The sequence below is a fragment of the Equus przewalskii genome, chromosome 13 (genome assembly GCF_037783145.1).
Source record: "Equus przewalskii isolate Varuska chromosome 13, EquPr2, whole genome shotgun sequence".
In the NCBI taxonomy this organism is placed as follows: Eukaryota; Metazoa; Chordata; class Mammalia; order Perissodactyla; family Equidae; genus Equus; species Equus przewalskii.
The window spans coordinates 18,420,724-18,443,660 of record NC_091843.1 but is presented as its reverse complement, the minus strand read 5'-3'; the positions used below and the strand labels follow the sequence as shown (position 1 = coordinate 18,443,660).

Sequence of the window (22,937 nt, the reverse complement as noted above, 5' to 3'; positions counted from 1 at the left end):
CACACTCTTGCATTCGGATAAGCTTTCTTGAGCGGAATGAACTCTGCCACGGCCTGTGAGGTCCTGTGTGATCCAGCCTCGCACCTCATGCCTCCCGTCGCCTTTCTCACTTCCCTCATCCCTCTTGCCTCCAGTCAGCTCCTCACACATGCCAAGCTCTTTCCTTTGCATCTGCAGCTCCTTCTGCCAGGAGACCCCTTCCCCACCCTTCACTTTGCTCTATCTCCTGCTTCGGGGCTCAGCTTAAAAATAACCTCTCCCTGGTCCTGACTGACAGGGGACTTAAGAGAGCCTTGGGGACTTGGGGGGCTGGAAATACTCTCTTCTTGATCTACATGGAGGTTACAAGGTGTGTACATATGTAAAAAATCATTGAGCCGTCCACTTACAATTTGTAGACTTTACTGGACATGAGTAAACCTCAAACGATGAAATCTAAAAATAAATTTCAACCTCTTCCCTGTCCCCTGTTACTCTTGAGCGTGGCATGTGCACTTCCATCCTGGCACAATAATTATATTTTTGGCAGGTTATATCTCCCACTAGCATGTGAGCCCCATGAGGACAGAGCCTCTGTCTGTCTCGTTCACTGATGTACCTTCCAGAGCAGAGCACAGTGCCTGTCGCACAGTAGATACCAAAAAAATTACTGAATGGATAGATGGAAGGATGAATAAAAAAGCTTGGATTTAATGATGGAGAAAAAAGAGGCAGGGGAGGTTGGCCTGAGGCTAGAAGGTCCCAACTCACGGCCCCCAGCAGACAGTTTAGGGGTCTTGCTCTGGAAGCACAAGTCCAGGAGGCTGTTCCCCCTGGAGACCCAACGCCTGCCTGTCTACAGCTCATTGGGGTTGTCCTGGTCTGCGTAGATGAGGAAGCCCGTGAAGAGGCTGTCGGTCCAATAAGGGTCATAGAAGAGTCCATTCTGCTCGGAGTAGAAGATCTGCAGCCAGACCTCGTCCCCCTGCTTGAGAGCCAGGATGGTGGAGCCTGAGGCCACATCGTGGTTGCCTGTGTTGGCATCGAAGGTCCGGATGCGGTACTGGCCATTGTGCACTAGGCCGATGGCCAGGTGCTTGTTGGCCAGCGTGATGTCGTAGGAGAAGTAGTAGATCCCCGGGACACCGCAGACGAACTTGCCGCTGGACGCGTTGTAGTGGCCACCCTCGTTCATCAGGATCTTGTCGAACTTGATGGGCAGCCGCTCCCGCGGATAGCTCTTAGTCACTGCCACCGAGAAGGCGGACTTGGCACGGCCACTGCCGCAGCTGCAGGGGCCTGGGAGGCCCGGCTCCCCTTTCCTGCCCTTGGGCCCCTTCTTGCCTGGTGTGCCGTGCTTCCCTGGGGCACCACTGACCCCCTTGGGGCCGCGAGGGCCGGCCCGTCCAATGGCCCCAGCTTTGCCCTTTGGTCCTGGCTTTCCCCGGTTACCTGTGCGGCCAGGTGGACCTGGAAGACAGAGCAGCTGGTGTTACAGAGGGGCCCTCACAGAACTAGGCAGAGGCTGTGGGCCTTGGCTTTCCATCCTTGGAGCACAGGCCTTGGGGTAATGGGAAGAATAAGAAGGCTTTGGAGTCGCATAGTAACGGGTGCAAATCCTGATGGTGTAAACTGGGGCCCTTCTCCTAGTCTTATCTGGAAAATGGGAATGGGGATACTTACCTTCCAGAATCATTGTGGATCAGGGCAAAAAGACTAACTTGTAACCATTCTCGCCCTTCCCTTTTCCTGCCTTCCAAGGGAGAGTCTAGTTTGTCTGCTACACTAATCCTTCAACTGTCTGTTCTGGTCATGGGTTGAGAAGAGAATTGGAAAAATTGGAAGAAGCTTTTTGACTTCAAAATATTGATGTTAGTGAAATCCCTGCCTCGTGCCCCAGATCCCTGCCCACACGTACGAGGGTTTTAATGCAGCACTGCTTACAGTAGCAGAAACTGGGAACAACTAAATGCCCATCCGAAGGGAAATGATTAAAAAAGTACGGTCCATCCATATTGTGCAATCCATGCAGGACTTAAAAAAAATGAGGCAGATTTACATGCACTATATGAAAACTTCTCTAAAATACACTGGTAAGAGGAAAAAGCGGGTAGTAGAATCTCTTTTGGGAAAAGGAAACCACAACACTATCCTTTGCTATACCAATTTAAGTGCATAGAAAAGTGCCTGGGCCATAGTAAGCACTTGCTAAACATACTTGGCACATCCTGCAGAACATTTCCGCACCAACGTTTTCCTGTAGAATGCCTCTTGGTTTTTAATAACATGTGCATTGGCCTTAATACAACATTTTTGGCCAATGATTATATAGGAAACATTTATATATATGTACCCTAAACTCAATTCAACATTTTAAACAAAACATATATGGGTAAAGATTTGAGTCACCGCCAAACACAATTGTACAATCAGTACAATTGCTAAGGGGACAGAATTGGGTGAAGATGTTTTGAAAAGTGGCCGCATATCAACCAAGGAGGCTGCTTCTGAAGGTTGCTGCTGCTGGACGGCATCGTAGTATCGCTGTACACAAAGCAACGTTTGTTAACCACCATGTGAACTGGGTGATCAGAAAGCAATATTGTAGGCTTTTTACATCCTAACAAGGTACTTTGCTTCTTATATTATATATAAGTAGGCATTTTACTGTGTTTGAGAGTCTTAGGTTAACATGCAATGCATTTAAACTTTTCCTATTTTAAGCAATTGGGAAATAGATTCCCAAATAGCTTTTTCTCCCCAAACATCCAGCTCTCAAGAACAGATTGCTTATGCTAAGTGGCTGGCAGTGCCTGGTATTATTATACATGTATGTAAATACGTAGGAAAAGGCCAGGAGTGATACACATCTAACTAAATAGGCGTGGTTACCACTGGAGGATGAGGGGAGGGCCAGAGGGGTAGGAATTAAGAAGGACACTCGTTTTACTTTTATTGTTTGAATATTATTACCATGAGAACATATTTGTGTATTACTCATGTAATTAAAAATAAATAAAAAGAATGGAGAAAAATAAGACCAAGAAAGGATACAAAGCTCTTCCTTGAAAAAATGAAAATAAACAAAAGGTGGGAGAAGGAGCCGTGAGAAGAGGAGGGGTAAGGACAGAGTCCTTTTGGTTTGGAGGTTTTTGGGGAGACAGATAAGGAAGCTTATCGGGAAGTTCCACTATGTTTTATGTGATGTGCTTCCTTCTTGATTAGCTTTTGGAGAAACTTTAGGGAAAGCTGCCTTTACTTTTCAAGATCTTTCTGGGGATGGATTTGTCCGTGTACGTCAGGGGGAGGGTAGCTGGATGTCAACCTGTACTGGTCCCAGGGTGACCCGGCTTTATCTGGGTTACACACGTCAGGACTGTCCATCTCTCAACACTGCCATCCTCAGTGTGTTGGCTTAATTCTCAGCAGAGACTCAGTGCCTGCTAGGAGAGTTGGCCAAAAGCAGCCTCAAGCCTACATCCTCACAGCTCTTGATCAAGGGGAAAAAGCCAATAGCAGAGACACCCTCTCACCCGTAGGATCCATAAGGCGAATGTCAGGGAAACTCCAGCTGGCCCTCCCTGGAGCACATGCCCAGACCCGAATCTACCACTGAGGTCAGGGAATGAGCTACCATGACATCCAGGGCCTGACATACTGTGAGACCCCTCAACTCAAAGCCATCATCATTATTGATCAAGTTATTCTTTTAGGAAGGAGGTGCTTTTAGAGGAACTAATTTGGTGTGGTAGGAAAAGGCCTGGATTTGGAGACTGTGACCAGCCTGCTGTGTGAGCTCAGTAAGTCAATTAAGGGGTGACAATCATTTATTGTATGTCTACTCCGAGACGGGTGCTTCCCATGTGATTTTATTTCATCTCCATGCACCCCTGCGAGGGAGGTGCTATTCTTATCCCTATTTTAGAGATGAGGCAACCGAGGTTTGGAGAGAGGTTAAGTAATCTGCCAAAATTGGTATCCAGGTTCATTTCCAAAGTTCAAGTTCTTGCAGCCATGACACGCTGTTCTCAACTTCATCGCACTGACTCTTAGATTCCTCATCTGTAACATGGGGATGCTAAGAATACCTCCTTCTTGGCCAGATGAGCAACATACTCGGAAGTGCTTTGTCAGTGTTAAAATGCCATACAAATAAAAGTTACGATGATTTCCCTGCTGCTTCCAGTGTACACTTGGAGATGCTGCTGACATTGAAAAGTGCTCAGTTAGTGGGGTGAGAGTTGAGAGACATAAGAAATGTCAAGGCTGAGAGGCCTGTAGTGAGTATCCAGTCTGTCTGCTGGCTGCCTGGCATCCCTTCCTTCAGGGACCTGCCCTTCGCTACTTCACATGGTCCCAGTGAAAGTGTCAATCACAGCGACTAACTGCCCACCCCACCCACTCACACACACCCAGTCCCAGCAAACAGTGGTTCTTCATCTCCATGGTCAAAGGGATTGGTCCAGGATACACAGGTGAGCAAGGAGGATGGCTCATCCTGAGATTTGCCCTATGGATCAAGCCAGGAGGAGGCAGGCTGGAGCCCACCATTTCATAACTTCTAGCCTTTGTGAGAACAAACCAACACACAGAAAGAAGCAGAGCCTTGAGAACAATATTTGAGCTCCTGGGCCCAGCCATTCCTGAAGTTCAGCTCTTGGGCTTCCTAGTTACATAGGCAATAAATTCCATTTGGGGCTATAAATTGGGTTCCTGTTACTTGCAACCAAAAGAGTTCTGAACGATATTTCAGGAGATTTGCCCAAAGTCATCCAGCGAATCAGTGGTGCAGCTGGGGCAGGAACACAAGATTTGATACCCACTGCTCCTTTCAGGAGAATATACCCCTCTGTGTTTTAAAGAGACATTAACTTGGTTTATAATGAAATGAGACTAATACTAGTTTTTATAACTTCACAAACCCTCTCTGGGCTAGATGCTGTCAACCCCAGGTGGGAACAGGAAGGGTACCAGGCCTCTTACCTTCCTCTCCGTTGTCCCCCCGGTCCCCGTCCTGGCCATCCTGGCCATCTTTGCCAGGAAAGCCCATTCTTCCTACCATTCCTGAGGGCCCGGGGGCTCCTGGGGGGCCAGGTGGGCCCTGGGGGCCAGGCAGGCTGCAGACGAGCTGTGGGGAGCCCTTCTGGAAGTCCCTGCGGGCGAAGGCACCAAGCAGTGGGTCGGCCGCACATGGAAGGGCACAGGCCAAGAGCACCCAGGGGATCATGGTGGTCACCTGTGGGAGGCAGGAGAGCTGTGAGCAGGTGAGTCTGGTCACTGAGGTGACTGGTGTCAATCAGAAAGGCATCTGGAGGAGGCGGAGGCTGCAGCTGGGAGAGACTCAATCGTATTTCTGCCTCTTGCTCTCTCCTGCATCACATGCAAGCCGCTGGCCAGTGTCATCATATCTTGAACATACGTTTGGATGAGCTGAGTCATGGACCCAGAACATACTCTGGAGGGGTCTTGGGTGTGAGGCAGTCATCCTCACACCACTGTCTTCCCCACTGGCTAAAATAGAGGCAGGACTTTCAGCCCAGCAACAGCCGGGTGGGAGGGGCTGTGGATGGAGAGAAAGGATCCATGGTTTCCTTCAAATACATAGCACAAAAGGAAAGCGACGAGGGCAGAAATACTTCGAACTGCAGGTAATAATATGCAACGAGGCTACTTTCCCCAGGCGAACCAGGGGACTTGAGGTAACACGTCGGTGGGTGAGGATTCAGTTCTGAGTGAAGGTGCCCCAACCTGAGTGACATTGGTGGGCCGTGGGGACAGCTGCTCTGCCAAGTGCTTCCTGCGCACCAGGCAGTTCTTAATCTCCTACATCCTTACTGAACAGAGACAGGGGAGGAGACGGAGGCTCAGGGACATTCACCACTTTCCTGTCATGCAACTTGCAGGTGGCTTGTGCCCTTTTGCCCCAGGCTACACTGTGAGCTTTTTTTAAAATTTTAAAGTTGAAATTAATAAAAATATTACACTGACATTGTTTACCAGGTCAAAAAATACTCTTATGATGAAAAACTGTGATCTCCAGCTCCACTCATCCTTAACCTCAACCTCCCGCCCTGAACCCTCTAGCTATTTCTTCTGGCACTTACTTCCATTAAAAGACAATATGCTTATACTGGTTCTTTTTGATCTATCAATTTCAGACACTACTGTTTGAATTCCTTTCATGAAAGATGAGGATTCAGCCCTCTTCCATCACTCTGGACCCCTATTCCTCTCCCTAATGTAGCTAAAATAAATTTCTAGACTAAATCAAAATTCACTCTTGGAATTATTATAATAAGTATTGTTTACTGCTAAGCTAAGCACTGTACTATAATTATATTTCCTTTCTCGTACATGCTTTCCTTACTGGAGATATTAATAGTTTTATTTTTTCATTTGCTTAAGTTCTCTTTTTGGAGGAAGATTAGCCCTGAGTTAACATCTGCTGCCAATCCTTTCTTTTTTGCTGAGGAAGATGGGCCCTGAGCTAACATCTGTGCCCATCTTCCCCTATTTTATGTGAGATGTCAACCATAGCATGGCTTGACAAGTGGTGCCACGTGCCCACCCGGGATCTGAACCAGCGAATCGGGGGCCACTGAAGTGGAATGTGTGAACTTAACCGCTGCACCACCAGGTTGGCCCCTTGCTTAGTTCTTTATGTGACTATTTTCTACATTATCAAATATATCAGAAAATTCATCTGTTCCATTTATTTTCCTGAAGATATAGGTCCTAGAGCCCTCCATCCTCCTGTTCCAATCACTATACATGCTACACACTTGTCATCTGGGATTCTCCTTTATGCAGTGGTCCCCCCTTATCCACGGGGGATATGTTCCAAGACCCCCAGAGGATGCCTGCAACCGCAGATAGTACCAAGCCCTTTATAGACTACATTTTCTCCTATATATACATACCTACGATAAAGTTTAATTTATAAATTAGGCACAGTAAGAGATTAACAACAATAATAATAAAATAGAACAATTATAACATACTGTAATAAAAGCTACCATAGATCTCAGCAACCTCAGCATACAATTTTTTTTCTTAAGTCAAGAACTTTCACCTTTTCACGTAAAGGAAGCACTTTATGGCTTCTCCTTAAAGGCATGCCTGACTTGGCGGCATCACTTCTCTTGTGTTTTGGCGCCATTAAGTGAAACAAGGGTGACTTGAACACAAGCACTGCGATACCACGACAGTTGCTTTGATAACCAAGATGGCTACTGCGCCGGGAGCCTGTTCCTGAATGAAGGGATGATTCACGTCCTGGGAGGGACGGAGCAGGATGGTGAGAAATTTCATCACGCTACTCAGAATGGCACACACTTTAAAACTTATGAATTGTTTATATCTAGAATTTTCCATTTAATATTTTCCTATCGAGGTTGACCTCTGGTAACTGAAACCGTGGAAAGCAAAACCATGAATGACGGGGGACGACGGTAACCATCATGGTGATGCTCTCTGCTTCTCTCCTGTGTTATATCTCCAGTTTTACGAATCTCACATCTCTCTTCTTTCTAATTAAAAAAAATTTTTTAATCCCGCATTTTGGTGTACATATCCTGTAGTAGCTTCCTGGAAAAGAGTATGGGAAGTAATTTTTTGGGAGACTTTGCAAGTCCCAATATGTCCCAATTTTACACTGTGTCCTTAAGGCTGGTGGCAGGAACGGCATGATCACCAGAGACCAGAGTGTTACGTGCTCAGAGGTGATCCACTCCCAGCTCCTCTCTGTGAAGATGCAGAAGCTGAGGTCCAGAACAGGAATAAGTGGCTTGTCCAAGATCTCTCAACAAATGAGCTCAATCACTTTGCAACCAATAGCCTCTCCCAAGAATGAAACCATGAGGCAGAACATTCCAGGCATGGCGTCCTGACACAGGGATGGGCCTCAAGTGATAACTTGCTTTGTGACCTTAGGCACGCCCTTTTCCTTCTCTGAGCCCCAGTTTCCCCACCTGAACAGTAAAGGGTTGGTTCCCATACTTGAGTGTGCATCAAATTCACCTGGAGGTGAGTTAAAACCCAGATTGCTGGGCCCTGCCCCGGGGTTTACGATTCCGTGGTCTGGGTTGAGGCTGGAGGATTTGCATGATTATTAAACATCCTAGCAACGCTGCTGCTGGTGGTGCAGGGACCCACTTTGAGAACCACTAGACTGGATGGCCTCTCAGGTCCCTCCCCTCTGATGCTGAGCCTCTCACACTCCAATCTGCCCTCTCTGTCCAGATAGGAAGCCTTGCTGGCTTCGCTGTTCCAGTACAGCTTGGCTGCCTAATCAGAGCCTTCAAGCATTAGGGGGCTCCCCGCAGCTGTGGTGCAGGTGGCAGGGCAGGAACATTGCTCAGGGCTCGGCCCTTGGAGCTCCCACGTGCCTCCGGGGCCCTCCATCTCCCTTCCCTTCAGACCCTGCTCTGCCCCGGCCCTGGGAGCCCGTCCAGACTTCCGGGCCACCTCTGGAAACAGCCTGACCCTACCTCACCTCCTGCTCCTCTAGAACCTTTAACCCTGGGAATAGATGGTGGGAGAGAAAACCAGGCCTCCCCGACCAGGGAGAGGAGGGGAGACCACAGCCCTGCCCTGCCCTGGGGCTTGGGGGCCTGTTCTAGTTCCAGCCTCAATGCTCTCCAACTGTGTGACTTTGGGCAAGTCACTTCTCTCCTCTGGACCTTGGAGGGTCTCTCTAGATAAGCATCATAGAAGCGAGCCCGGCCAGGTACCAGAGGCTTCTTTAAATAACATTATATCATATAGTAACAAAGTTATCATCTTTTCTATTTCTTTAATCCTGATTAGGAAAAAACAGTTTCAATTTGGTGATAGTAAATCTTTAATGCCTCCATACCTGTTTATAATATCCCTTCTTAACAAAGAACAGGGTCATCTATAGCAGTGCACACTGATTCTTTAAGCATCTCAGGCAGGCCCCCACAAATATGCATGGGGACCTCAGAAACCCCTAGACAGGCACTTGGCTCCAGGGACCCTGGGGCAACACCTGTGCTAGGATGCAAGGAAGACTGTGGCACCAGGGAAGAGACTTGGGCGGGGCACAGGTGAGCTCTGGGTACCCAGTCCTTTGGAGAGGACTTACTGGGTGAGTTAAGAGGGTGTTAGCATCGAAATTTCCACCTGGGCACCAGGATACATGAGATGCTGTATGATACATTGAGGGGTCTGGGCAAAGTGAAGAACCGACAAAGGAAGAGTGTGAAAGCCCATTCCACAGCTCTTGGCACTCTTATCAGATCAAGGTTTTTACAAGGTGACCCCTGTTATCGGGAGCAGAGGGAGGAAGGGCCTGTGTCTGAGGCCTGGGTGAGAAACCTAAAAGGAGAGCTGGTTGCCTGGGTGGAAGGGGACAGAGGGTGCCCTGCTGCTGGGTGGGGAGGGGCTGACTGCCTTGTCACCCTCCCTGCTAGATGGAGGTAGCAGACATTCACAGCAGGAGCTGGCCCGGGCCAGAGGGATGTGGCCAGAATGTGAGGGGCCTCCGCAGGGATAACCATGTGGGGTGAATGCCAGAAAACCAGAAGCTGAGGGTGAGGCCTGGATCCCCCAGTAAAAGGAACATGTACCTGGCTACCTCAGGGCTGCCACAGTCATAGGGCTCAATATGGAAACCCCCAAGGAGCTGGTGAAAGGCCCCATGAGACGCAGCTCCAATGTCGGCCAGGCCCAGAGAGGCAGAGCAGTTTAACCCTGTCCAGCCACGAGACATGTAAGAACCCTCCTGCTTCTGTCCCCTTACCTCTCTCTCCTCTCCTCCCTGCAACCCGGAAACAGCGGAGTTGAGAAAGGGAGCAGATGGCCTGCCAGCTTTGCGCCTGCTGGGGGACGGGCTGAAGCCTCACCTTGGAATGAAGATTGAAGTGGATTAGCCTGGTAGGGGGAGCTCCTCACTGGCCAAATTATAAAGGGGCAGAGGGAGGGAACAATTGCAGTTTGCTGTACCTCTGGCGTCACATGTGCTCACCATGGGTGGGATAAACGACACCAGAGGTGGCAGGCAGATATGACAAACGTGGAATGTTAACATGCACGATGTGCTTTTGGAAAACTGCCTGGACACTCCCCAGTCCCCAGGAATCTCCGTCTCCTCCCCTTGCCTACTTGATGAGAGTCCTGCACAACCAGTCAGTGTTACTTGTGGGCTGTGACACATCCGGGCCCCCAGAATAGAAACCGAATTGTCAAAGCAGGTTTGAAATGGCTTGGAAAGTTGCAATCTGCAAACATTTTGCACTAGGGAGAGAAGGAGGAAGGAAGCCGTGGGAGTGAGTCTCCCAGGCAGATGAGAGTCCTGCAAACAGCAGGACAAAGACAGGCAGGAAAGAGAGACAGGCAGATGAGAGACAGAAGAGAGGAACCATCCGCTTCAGTTTACCGATCTCCTCTCTCAGCCCACAAGAGGAAGGAGGGTCTGCCCCACATCAGCCGCTTGGGACAATAGTGGGCCTGCTCAGTGACAGCTGGCCCTGGCAGGCCCCAGTGGCCGGGTGGAGGCACAGGCGCAGTGCTCTGGGACACGCAGGGAGGAAGGGATTTCTCAGAGCTGGAGCCTGGAGGTTCCCGCAGCCCGAGCCAGGAACTGTTTTGGAAATAAAGGCGGGGAGACTAGATTCTGGTTCCAAACCTAGAGGGAGGGGGAGGAGAGCCTCTTTGCCTCCAGGGCACCTCCAAGAAAAAGAAGGCTCCTAATAGCCCTGCTCCCAGCCTGTGCCCCAGCCTCCCAAGTCCGGCCCCAAGTCTGGTGGTGGGGAAGCCAAGGCTCCAAGGAATCCAGACAGGTTAACTCCTCCAGGACCTTTTAAATACCTTTAGAAGGACAAACTTGAGGAGGGTCCCCAAGGTTCAGTCTAATCCAACCCCTTCAGTTACAGACAGGGAAACTGAGGCAGAGGCCAACTGACTTTATTGGAGACACTGACAATGTTCCAGGCACCATGTGAAGCTCTTTACCTAAATTATTTTACTTGAAGTTTACAATAAACCTTGTGAAAATCCTAAGTTATTGTCTCATTTTTCAGAAGAAGAAATAGAAGCTCCGAGAAGTGAAATGATTTACCCAAAGTCACAGAATCGGAGCAATGAGAAAACATTTGAATCCGTGCCTGGGGGGCTCCGAAGGCAACACTACACCCACTCCACCTTGCTCCCTTCTCCTGCTATTGTTTCCTGTTTTATAGAAGAGGAAGCTCAGAGAGGCTAATTTGCCCATGTTTACACAACTAGTTCATGGCAGAAGCTATATTTGAACTTGAGTTTGGCTGACCCCAATGCCCAAATGCTTTCCATTATGTCACTGTTTCTTAGCTCTTTCCTCCTAAATATCCCCAAGTAAAGAGACCGTGACCGTGTATGCCAAAGCCACATACAGTAGTAGAGATTTCGTATTTTATCATTTTACACACACACACACACTCACACTCACACTCACAATACATGACTTTGAAAATGGAAAGGAGATGCCTTTTCTCCCTCAGGACACTTGAGTAAATCGATGCTTGAGGCAAACCTCCTGTCCTTGAGAGGCCCACACTGGGCTTAGCCAAGGAGATGGGGGTGGTGCAGCCTCCTGGGCCCTGACTTCCCACCACGAGCCCCTCTGGGGTGTTCTTGGGGTCTGAACCAAAACACCAGGGTGCACAAAGCACAGCCCTGGTGCCATCCGCCATGGCCATCAGCTCATTCCTTGCCTGGACTGGGCAGGGGTCCCCTCCCTGGGCTGTCGCTCCCCCCACAGGCACTCTCCATGCCAGAGGGATCAGTTAAAAACAGAGCTCAGCCACATCACTTCCTGGAGGGTCTCATCCCAGTGGCTGCTGGCTGCAAACAGCAAACGTCGGAATCCCTGACGTGGCCCACAAGGCCCTAAATGACCTGGCCCCAGCCCCAGCTCCTCCCCTCTCTCTGCGCTTCCCCCACCCTGCCACCTTGCCTCCTTCTGTCTGCAACCTAGGGACCCCACCCTCTTGGCCTGCTGCCTTTCTATCCGTTATTTCAGCTTAAATGTCACTTCCTCCAAGGTCTTCCCTGATGTGCCCTCTCCCTTTGGATCCCAGCTCCTTGTTTGTGACTTTCTGGTCCTTAACAACAACTCACCAGTATCTCACTCGCTTCCTGGGCCCACTCCTTCTCCCATGTGTCCCCTGTTCAAATGGAAGCCCATGGGAGCAGGGACCTCCTGCTATATCCCCAGGACTTCCAACCTTCTTGCACACAGTGGGTGTTCAGGAAACATTTGTTGATTAATGAGACCAGACTCTGCCCTCAAGAAAATCCACAGCAAAGAGAAAACAAGACAGTAGCCTAAATCCAAAAGGGGTACTGATACCCTTGGATTCAAATAAGTTTTCTCCCCTTCCCAGTTTTTCTAACCCAAACCAGATCTAATTCTAATCCCTCTTTCCTTTTTTCTTTTTTTTTTTTGGCGAGGAAGACTGGCCCTTAGCTAACATCTGTGCTAATCTTCCTCTGTTTTGTATGTGGGATGCTTGCTGCCACTGCATGGCTTGCTGAGCGGTGTGCAGGTCCATGCCCAGGATTCAAACCTGTGAACCCTGGGCCACTGAAGCAGAGCACACAAACTTAACCACTACACCACCCAGCTGGCCCCCCTCCTTCCGTTTGATCTTCTAGAGCACAGGGTCTCACCCCTACTCTGGGGAGGGGGCTTGCAGAATACTTTACATATAGTAGATGCTCCATAGATATCTGTTTGACCAGAAAAAAAGAAGTATTGGTCCTTCCTCATCTTTTTAAAAACTATCTGAGCTCCTAAATTGTCCTTTCTGGCATGAGCTGAATAGCCAAGGCTGCAGGATAGCCTTCCTGCTGAAGGGAAAAACATGTTAGTTGGTCAAACCCCAAAAATGGAATCATGAAGTGTTAAACTTGGAGAAGTTCTCCAGTCTGGTTTTAATTTGCCCATTCCATGGGCCTCTCATGTCTCAGTTAAGTAGCTTATGATTCATAAATACACACGTTCTAGGAAGATGCTAGGAGCGAAGGAGCCCCAGCCTGAAGTCCACTGTCAGGGAAGAGCTTGCCTCTTCCTCCTCCCCCTGCCCCTGGCCCTGAGGACTCAGCTCCGGGGTTCTTTCCCGAGGGCCCTCCGCCCAGACTGTGATGTGAGGAGGGCCAGAAGGGAGGGCCTCAGTCCCTCACTGACTCTACCTGAAAGTGGTCTCCAGGAGAAAGTCCAGGGACGCTTGTCCGGGCCTTGAGCATGGCTGCTTAGCCTCAGTTCTGAACAAAGTCCCCTTGGGATCAGAACATAGAAATTGTGCTCAAATAAATGTGACCTGTTGGTTGTCAGGTTATGTCCCACTGACACGCAGGGTGTTTAACTCAGTGACTAAGAGCCATGGGAAGCCCAGCCCCTTGGGATTCACACCTCTCCAACGGGGATCATAGTCTACCCACCTCGTGGAGTTTGTGTAGGAATAATGAGAGAGGGCATGGAAAGCTTCAAGCCTGGTGTGTGAGACAGTAAACGCTTGGCAGTTGAAGACAACTCTGCCTAAAACACCCCCTCATCCTGACCTCCTCCCCTGGAGCTCTCCAGCCTCAGCTCTCACATCCTCTCCTTGGAGAGGCCACCGTCACAGGGTCTGCAGCATCCCCCTGCCCGCTCCAGCTTGTCTGCTCAGACCACCTGGTCTTCCTTTCAAAGCACCTGGCCTGGGTTGTGATTATGCACTTATTTGTTTCTTGACTTGCTAACGGCCTGTGTCCCGTGTTAGCGCCCCCCACCCCCAACTCCGCAGTGGGAGGTCCAGGAAAGTGGCGCTGCCTGTCTCTCTCCTGCACCAGAGCCTCCGTGCCTGCCCCGTACGGTGTGAGTGCTCCACACATGGCTGTTCCACAGTCTTGAATGGAGTGGTCACTCTTACAACACAAGAAGAACAAGATCAAAAGGATTTCAGGAAACGTGCAGATGACAAAGCCACACTCGCTGTGGAAGGAAACCCCGAGGGAGGACTGGTCTTGGATTTGGAAGATGTGGGGCCCTGTCCTAGCTGTGTCACTTATGGTCCTGTGACTGTGGAAAAGCCACTTCCTCTTATCTGGGCTTCCATTGCCTCACCTGTAGGATGGAGATCACAACGCCCACCCTGCCTGGCAATCAGGCAAGATAATGGATGTTGAAAGCAAAACCTGATACAAAAGTTAGAGCCTTGTTTAAAATTGTAATTGCCACCAACTGTGGCTGAACAAACAGCGAGCAGTCCTGACGAGCAGTCCTGACCTCCCGCAAGGGGCCCCTGGAGCGTCTCCGGGAGGCCCGGCTCTGGGAGAGGAGGGATTCCAGAACCTCACCTAGCCAGGCAGGTCTCCTGTGTGTGGAGGTAAAAGGGAACGGCTGGTGGTTGGAATGGGGCGGGGCATGCTTGCAGATGAAGCTCGCTGAAAATTCGCTTTGATGGGAGTGAGAATTCTATAATGAGAAACACTCCATGCCCCCTTGAATTCCAGGAAGCAAATTAGAAACAGCCGTCTCCGGCTGAGCGAGACTGACCAGAGGGGAGAGGGGCTGGCGGCAGCGCCTCACATGCGCTCAGGGACCGCCTCACATGCGCCCAGGGACCGCTGCCCAGGCCTGGGATCTTGAGATCCACACCCATTTGGAAACACTCCAGCATCCAGCGTCTAAATACAGAGGATTAAAAGTCATGGGGCCCACTTGCCAAGAGGCCCCAGAAAATATTTGATCTGCTGTTTTCTGTCTTTCCACCCCCAGTTTCTGGCTCAGTCTAGAAAAAGAGGCTGAAGGACAAACCACGACCTAATGAGGTCTCAGGAGCCAGGATCTCTCGAGGTTTGTCTCAGCAGGCACTCCAGAGAGAACACTGGAAGCCAGCCTGGCGGCCACCGTACCCACACCAAAGAGTTATACCTTCTGATAGACACACCCCAAACCCTTACAAACCAGCAAACGTGGCATGTGATGTGGCGGGCATGGAGCCCACCCCTCTGGGCCCTGGGCTGTTTCACACTGGACTGTAGCTGCCCGTGCAGTGAGGGCAAGAGTCAGGCTCTGGGGTGGCTGAAGCCAAAGCCATCCACTTGGGACCTGCCCACAGCTGTTTTTTGCCCTGGAAGACAAAGGAGTGCAGTGAGAGAAGACTGCAGGTGATGTGCAAGCTGAGTGGGGAGGGAAGGGGGCCTGAGGGCATTCAGAGCCCTGTACCCAGCTTCTCCCAAGGGCCAGCCTCCAGGTGGCAGACCAGAGTGCTGGCGAGCATGTTCCAGCAGCACTGTCCAATAGGAATATGATTTGAGGCCACATATATCATTTTCAGTGGTCTCATTGCCATGTTAAAAAGGTAAAAAGCAACTGAAATTAATTTTAATAATACATTATTTAGGCCAATATATCTCAAATATCATTTCAACATGTAATCAATGTAAAATTTATTAATGACGCATTTTACGTTCTTTAATTAGCACTACATCTTCAAACCCAGTGTGTAGGTCACACTTGCAGAATCTTTTTTTTTTTTTTAAGATTTTATTTTTCCTTTTTCTCCCCACAGCCCCCGGTACATAGTTGTGTATTTTCAGTTATGGGTCCTTCTAGTTGTGGCATGTGGGACGCCACCTCAGCATGGCTTGATGAGTGGTGCCATGTCTGCACCCAGGATCCGAATTGGCAAAACCCAAGGCCACTGAAGCTGAGCGCGCGAACTTAATCACTCAGCCACGGGGCCGGCCCCACACTTGCAGAATATCTTAACTCAGACTGGTTACGTTTTAAGTGCTCAACAGTCACAGGGTGGCTACTCTATTAGTTCGAAGCACAGCTGTTTGAGCTGAAATCCCATGAACTAGCTGTAGGACGTTTTACAACTTACTTATCCTCTCTCTTTCAGCCTTGTCATGTCCAAAATGGGGATGCTAATAATTGTACCTACCTTAGAAGGTTTTTATGAGGATATAATTTTCCTAGGATAAGGATTGGCATACAGTAAGAGATATAAAAGCGTTAGCTATTATTTTATTATTTCTTGTCCTTCTGAAAATCAAACAAGATAATGGATGTTGAAAATAAAATATGATACAAAAATTAGGACCTTGCTTAAAATTGTAATTGTCATCAAGTGCAGTGGAACAGTCCTGACCTCCCTCCATGAGTCCTGTGGTATTTCAGGGAGAGACCCCTTCTAGTAATTAGAAATACATACTAATATGTATCTAATAAACACATAACTTCTAATAAGTTCTCCATTTTCACTTAAGCTAATTTGAGTTGTCTTGCTGTCAGTTGCTACAAAAAAGAGTCTGGGGGAGGCTTGGCCTTGCTCCTGCCTAGCTGTTCCATCGAGGGAAGAATGGGGTGTCTGCCTTGGCCCCATACCTCAGAGCCACCCGAGTGTTCATGCTCCATAATACAAAGAGAGGTGAATCAATGGGATGGTGCTTAGCTCATCAAGTGACAGAAGGCAAAATGGGATGTCATGTACCCATATCCTTGGTACCATGGCTTGGCATGTGGATGCCTAATAAATAACAATGCCTAATAAATAATAATGGTGTTGCTTATTCTTATTGCCTTTGAGGCCAGACCCTGGCGATCTGGAGATGAAAAGATGTGCTTGCTGCTCTCATAGGGCACATAGTCTGGTGATACTGCGGTCCAGCCCAGCACACCTGTGTTCTCAGGAGAGAAAGCCAGCTTCTCTCCTCCTTTCTCCCTGTAATAGTCTCTCTCTCTCAGAGAGCATCGAGGACGACATAGAAGGCAGGGGAATGAAATTTGGGGGCTAGATGATCCCTTGGAATGGTATGGAAGGGACCATGCTTGAAGATCTAGGAACTGAGGAAGAAGAAAGTCTGAACTCGGAAGGGCTGGGGAGAAAAGGCTAAGTTTTCCCTGGGCTTGCTGGTCTCCGTGGGGTCAGTTCCGGTCAGGCCATGATGGGCGTTCAGGGTAACTCTAAAGACCTGACACAGGGCTGGCCTTCAAGAAGCACAGAGTTGGTGTGGCGGTTAAGAGATGGTTAAGAGTTATTTTCTAGCTGTTTGACCTCTGTTAAGTTATTTAACCTCTCTTGGCCTCAGTTTTCTTGTCTGTAAAATGGGAAAAACAATATTGTATGGTTTTTTTGAATTTGGAATAGCATAATACAGAAATATTTATTGTTTCACTTTATGTGTGAAATCTGAAATAACTCAAAATCCCCAAATTAAAAGTTTGTCAAAGGCTGGCCCTGTGGCCTAGTGGTTAAGTTTGGTGCACTCCACTTTGGCAGTCTGGGTTCAATTCCCCAGCGTGAACCTATAACACTCATCTGTCAGTGGCCATGACGTGGCAGTGGCTCCCATATACAAAACGAGGAAGATTGGCAACAGATGTTAGCTCAGGGTGAATCTTCCTCAGCAAAAAAAAAAAAAAAAAAAAGTTTGTCAAGAACTTTGCAAGGCAGCATGACTTGTAAATTGGAAACCGCATTTACGCTCTAGCTACATGATTGCACTATTCCAATAGGTAAACAGAAAAACCTGCCCTCCTTCAGCAGGTGAGTTTTGAATTACACTAGCGTGAACTATTTGTGGTCTTTAGGAATGTCTCCCTGGGTAATTTGATTGCTCATACCTCCATTATAGAGTAATTGTGAATATTAAATGAAATGATGCAGTAACCAGCCCACAGGAAGCAGTTGGTAACAGTAGTGTTATTCTGATATAATAATATGTAAAAACAATGAGGGCTATGATAGACTGGGAGAGATTAAAACAGCAGGCCCGGGTAGAGCTGTAGAATGGGGAGGAGCTGAACAATTGTGAGTTTTGGGATAAACGGCATTGAAGGCAGTTAGCACTACTGACGCAATTTTACCGCATGGCGTGCATGCAAAGGGCACGATTTCTACAGGTGTGCCACACTTTAAAAAAGCTTACACAATTCGAATTTAGTCATTCAATGACAGCTTTTTGTTAAGATCGCAACAAACTTGTTAAGTGCGAGAACCTCTGGCTGAGAGGGATTAAAAAGCTACGGAAGATGGCCCTGCCACTGAAGAAATGAGAATCTAGACCAAATGACTTATCAGTGTTCTCGTGGTCTCATGCAAACCACAGACGACACTGTGCACTTTTTTTTTGGAAGATTGGCCCTGAGCTAACAGCTGTTGCCAATTTTTCCTCTCTTTTTTTAAAATTTTAAAAAATTTTTCTCCCCAAAGCCCCAGGACTTAGTTGTGTATCCTAGTTGTAAGTCCTTCTAGTTCTTCGAGTCCTTCTAGTTCTCAGCATGGCTTGACAAGCGGTGCTAGGTCTGCACCCAGAGTCTGAACCGACGAATCCCGGGCTACCGAAGCGGAGCACAAGAACTTAACCGACACATCACTGGGCCGGCCCTGTTATTGCTTTTTAATTTGAAATTGTTGCCAATGTAAAACTTGGGAGATTTTATGTTAAAATCAAGATTTCCAGGTTTGCTTGAGAATCTGGAGTATCTAGCAACATTCCAGCAGGGCACCAAATGGTTGCCCTTTGAGACAGGGTGACACGGGCTGAATTGTGTTCCCCAGAATTCATATTTTGAAGTCCTAACCCCAGAACCTCAGAATAGGACTATATTTAGAGATAGGACCTTTAAAGAGGTCATTAAGGGAAAACGAGGTCATATGGATGGGTCCTAATCCAATATGACCTGTGTCCTTATAAGAAGAGGAGACTAGGACGCCACACACAGACTGAGGGATGACCATACGAGGTCACACGGAGAAGGCGGCCATCTGTAGGCCAAAGAGAGAGGCCTCAGGAGAAACCAAACCTGCCGTCACCGCAATCACGGATTTCTAGCCTCCCGAACCGTGAGGAAATAAGTTTCTGTTAAGTTGCCCAGTCTGTGGTATTTTGTTATGGCAGCCCCAGCAAACTAATACACAGGACCTATATTCTCAGCGTCCACAGTGCTCACCACTCCCACATGTCGTGCATCCCATTCACTTAGGCATCACACATAGCTGCTGGCGGCATATGAGTTTGTAATCTCTGATCTACAGGAAAAGGGTATTCTCCATGAATGTTACATGTTCTTATTTCAAAGCTTTGATGTTTATTTCCTCCTTTAATTCTCCCCACAGTTCTAAGAGGCTGACACTATCATCCCTACTTGGCAGAAGAAAAAACAGAGCTCAGAAAAGTGAAGTCATTTTTCCCAGGTCAAAGCTGGGATGGAACCAGGCTGGATGACTCAGGGTCCAGGGCTCATGTCGCTGTACTCTGGCCCCTCTGCCTGAGCACAGGACCCACGAGCAGAAAGCCTTAACGAACAGGGCAGCTCTGCGTGCGTGTGTGAGAGAAGTAAGTCATTACAGCAACGCGCAAATCCAAGGGAGGATTATATCCCTGAACTTGACTGACAGAAACCTGATTTACGCAGGAGTTCATCTCATGGAGGCAAAGCCACATTGGCAGGCCTTTGACGTGGAGGAAGGAGTGGGGGAAGCGGTGAGTGTATTACAGGGACTCTGTTGCCCCAATGATGAACATTCGGGAATAGTAAGCATCAGAGACGGGAACTGTAGAGAGAAGGTTCAGTTGTCTGTGGCCCATCAGCAGATGAGGATGAGAAGGAACAGCAAGACAGGGAAGAAGAGAGGAATTTCCAGAGAAGGAAGTAACTTCTTGGGGGAACTGCTGAATATTTGATGGAGGCAGACCAGCTTCAAAGATGACCCCAGACTTGTGAAAGAAATCTCGATTCATTTGTACAATGACACGCTGTGACGCCATTATAAGAACCAAGTAGGTCATACATGCAGATATGGAAAGATAGTCAAGATACACTGTGAAAGGGAAAAAGCAAGTTGCAGCATGGAAAGTAAGGAATGTAAAGTATGATTCTCTTTGAGTTAAAAAAAGATAGATACACAAATGTGTATAAGTATATATATATATATGTGGGAAATCTCTGAAAGGACACAGCATCTTGTAGAGGGGTTACTTCTTAGAATTAGGAATGAGTGTGTGGGCTTTTACTTTTCACTTTGCACCTTTTTGCACCGTCTGAGTTTCTTATGATGAGCATTGTTAGTTTTATATCATTTAAAGCAAAAGGTAAGTCTAACATTCAAGCATGAAAGACAGGCAAGGCTAGTGTTCCTGCCAGGGGAAGGGGAGAAGACAGACATTTGGGAAGAAACAGACTCTGTGGGGCATTTGCTATGTTAGAATGAAGGGCAGTAGTGATGTTCTGAAGAGTATGGAGGGTCTGAGGAGCTGGCAGTTGAAAGTGGGCGTAATGGATAGGATTACCAGATAACAGAACAAATCGGAGGAGAATTGTGCAGATGGTAGGGCAGAAATGCAAGGTAAGAGAGGACAGACATTGAACAATGGTAAGTGAGCATCAGCCTTGGGCTGACATAGACAGGACGTTGTCGGTACTATTGCTGCTGGTTCAGTGTGGCAGGCACACGAGGGTCTCTGGGAGATGCCCAGTCTAAGGAGAGGACTCTTGAAGGGTCGCAGGCAAGAGAGCTCAGTGGTCAGAGAGCAGAGGGGGATTGCACCGAGGTTGTGCAAAGGACTTGTGGTGTTAGGGGAGAGACCTGGGCTGGAGTCTACTGGGGGCCATTGGGATCATTCAGCTGAGAGAGACAGTCCTGGAATGGGGCAGTGGCGGTGGGGATGGAGAAATAAGAACAAAGTAAGTAAGCTGAGGTTTAGAGACAAGTCGTTTACGGGAAGAGGGAGGGTGAAGAGAGTTGTGAAGAATTGGGTGCAAATCTCAGCTTGCCGTTTAGTACATTTTCAGCTCAGTTTGCCCATCTGTATGATGCATTTAATTAAAGAAATGTTGTGAAGAGTAAATGAGACAATGCACTCCATAAATGTTAACTGTTAGCTGGGGTATTGGACTCAGACTTACTAAGGTTCAAATCCTTTTACCACTAGTTACTAGCTGTGCGATCCTGAGCAAGTCATTAACGTCTCTGAGCCTGGTTCCTCCTTTGTAGATGGGGATAACCTGTTGTCACAGAAATGAAACAGCACACGTAGAGGGCTGGCAGGGCCTGGCACAAAATAGGCACGAATAAGTGGCAGAGCTATTACGATCAGCAGGTAAATCCCTGAGCACAGCCCTGACACGCAGTAAGCGCTCAGCAGACGTTAATTCAGGTTGTAATTCGCAAGGCAGAGGTGAGAGCCAGGAATCCGGGGGCTGCCGGCCTGCAAACAGCGGGTGTTCGCAGCACTCCCCCTCCTGCCCCGCCCAGCCCCGCCCAGCCCCGCGAGGCCTCCCCTCCGCGCCCGCACTTTCCGCCCCGGCCGGACAGCGCGCGGACACTCACCCTCGCTCCCGCCGGCCACGTCCCGGAGCGTCCGGAGCGACGAAGCCCTCGGCCGTGCTCGCGACCCCGCCTCCCGCGGCAGCTGCGGCCCGGCCGGCGCCCGCCCCAGGCATACTTTTCCCATCCCGTCATGGGCGGGGGCGCCTTCCTCCGGTCACGTGGGCCCGCCAGAAGCTCCGCGCTCTCTCTTCAGCATCGGTTGCGTGCTCCCAGGGCTAGTGACAGCTTGCGTGTGTCAATGAATCTCTGTGTGTAGAACTTATCAGTGTATTTGAAAGTTTACGTGCACGAGAGTGATCGTTACGCAGGCGTTTGCAAGGGTGTGGGTACGTCTGCGTGTGTCAAGAGCCATCTGTGTTGCTTGCACGTGAACATGCATCTCACTGAGGATCTGAGGGTGCTGGGGGCAGGACAGCTTATAACAGAGTACCTTTTCCTGCGTACTGAACGTGCGTGTACTTGAGAGTGATCATGAATCGCGTGTGCGTGCTTAGTTATCTATGTGTGGGCATTCATAAGTGCATGTGTCCACACGTGCATCAGGGTTGGTGTATGTACATATACACACCGTGTCCAAGACTGCAGCTTGGTGTGCAGTTGGAATGTACTTCAGTTGCTGAGTACACACGATAGTGGCTGACTGTGTGTTGGTGCATGTTTAAATGTTTGTATGAGAGTGCATAACCACATATCAGTGTGCATGTGCATAATGCATGTGTGGTACCTGTTTGTGCAGTGGCTCATCCTGTGTGTGTGTATATGTAAGCAAGCCTTGGTGTGGACTTTGTCCAGACGTGAGTGTGCACGTACATAATAGTGTGGACAGGTACCCATGCGTGATAGCCCTCAGCTCTCTCCTCCCCAGAAGATGAGGCCTCACTAACTCTGGCCCAGCCTCGTTACTGGGAGAGGTGTGTGTGCCTGCTGGAGGGTCTCTGCTCCAGAGCAGGCAGAGCCATCCTGCTCAGGTAGCAAGCAGACACTAGAGAAGAGAAGAATCATCAGAAGCCTGACTTTTGCTTCTCCCTGTTCCGTCCACTGCTCTCTTCCACCAGCTACCAGTATTTTGCTCAGCTGCCAGAGCATCTGGTTAACAGATTGTATATAACCCAAGGTTTACAGTCAGAATTTTAATGCAGATATGCATTCGAACTCTAATGCTGGTTCCAATACCTTAGACAAGTCAGTTACGTTATAGATGCTGTTTCATTTTCTGAAATGTAGGGAGAATAATGATGATATTACTGCATTGTCTTTCCTCCTAAAGTTGGGGCACTCACTCATAAAAGTGTTTGGTAAGCCACTGAACTATGTAGAGAATTATTGTTAATATTACATAAATATTATTTGAGGATGAAAGTTAGTGGTCTCAACAAACATTCACTCAACAAACATTTAATAAGCATCTATCATGTGTCAGTCCCTGAGCTAGGTGCCAGGGATATAGAGGTAAACCAAATAGGTATGGTGCCTATCCTCATGGAACTTAGGGTCTAGTGGGGATGACACAAGTGGTTCCAAGTGAAATGAGTGTTACAGTAGAGAAAAACATTGTGTATACAACTGGGTGGTCAGGGGAAGGCCTGGGGAAGAGATGTTTCCATTGAGCCCTGAGGGATGACTGTAACTTGTCCG

The 22,937-nt window shown here is 48.6% G+C and overlaps 1 protein-coding gene across 4 annotated transcripts in view; it reads right to left on the bottom strand.

The window, feature by feature from the left end:
* Positions 1-385: 385 nt before the first annotated feature.
* The window catches only part of C1QTNF2 (C1q and TNF related 2), a 46,219-nt gene continuing 23,667 nt past the window's right edge, over positions 386-22,937 (bottom strand). For 2 of the 4 annotated variants that reach the window (XM_070569106.1, XM_070569105.1), the window contains 2 exons: positions 4,963-5,215; positions 386-1,449 (listed from right to left, as the gene is read on the bottom strand). In XM_070569106.1, the coding sequence (XP_070425207.1) occupies positions 836-1,449; positions 4,963-5,206 (858 nt within the window). In that variant the 5' untranslated portion in view covers positions 5,207-5,215 and the 3' untranslated portion in view covers positions 386-835. Of the gene's footprint in view, positions 1,450-4,962; positions 5,216-9,742; positions 9,846-21,302; positions 21,562-22,937 lie in introns of those variants that run through there. The other 2 variants (XM_008523359.2, XM_008523360.2) reach the window with 2 other exon arrangements.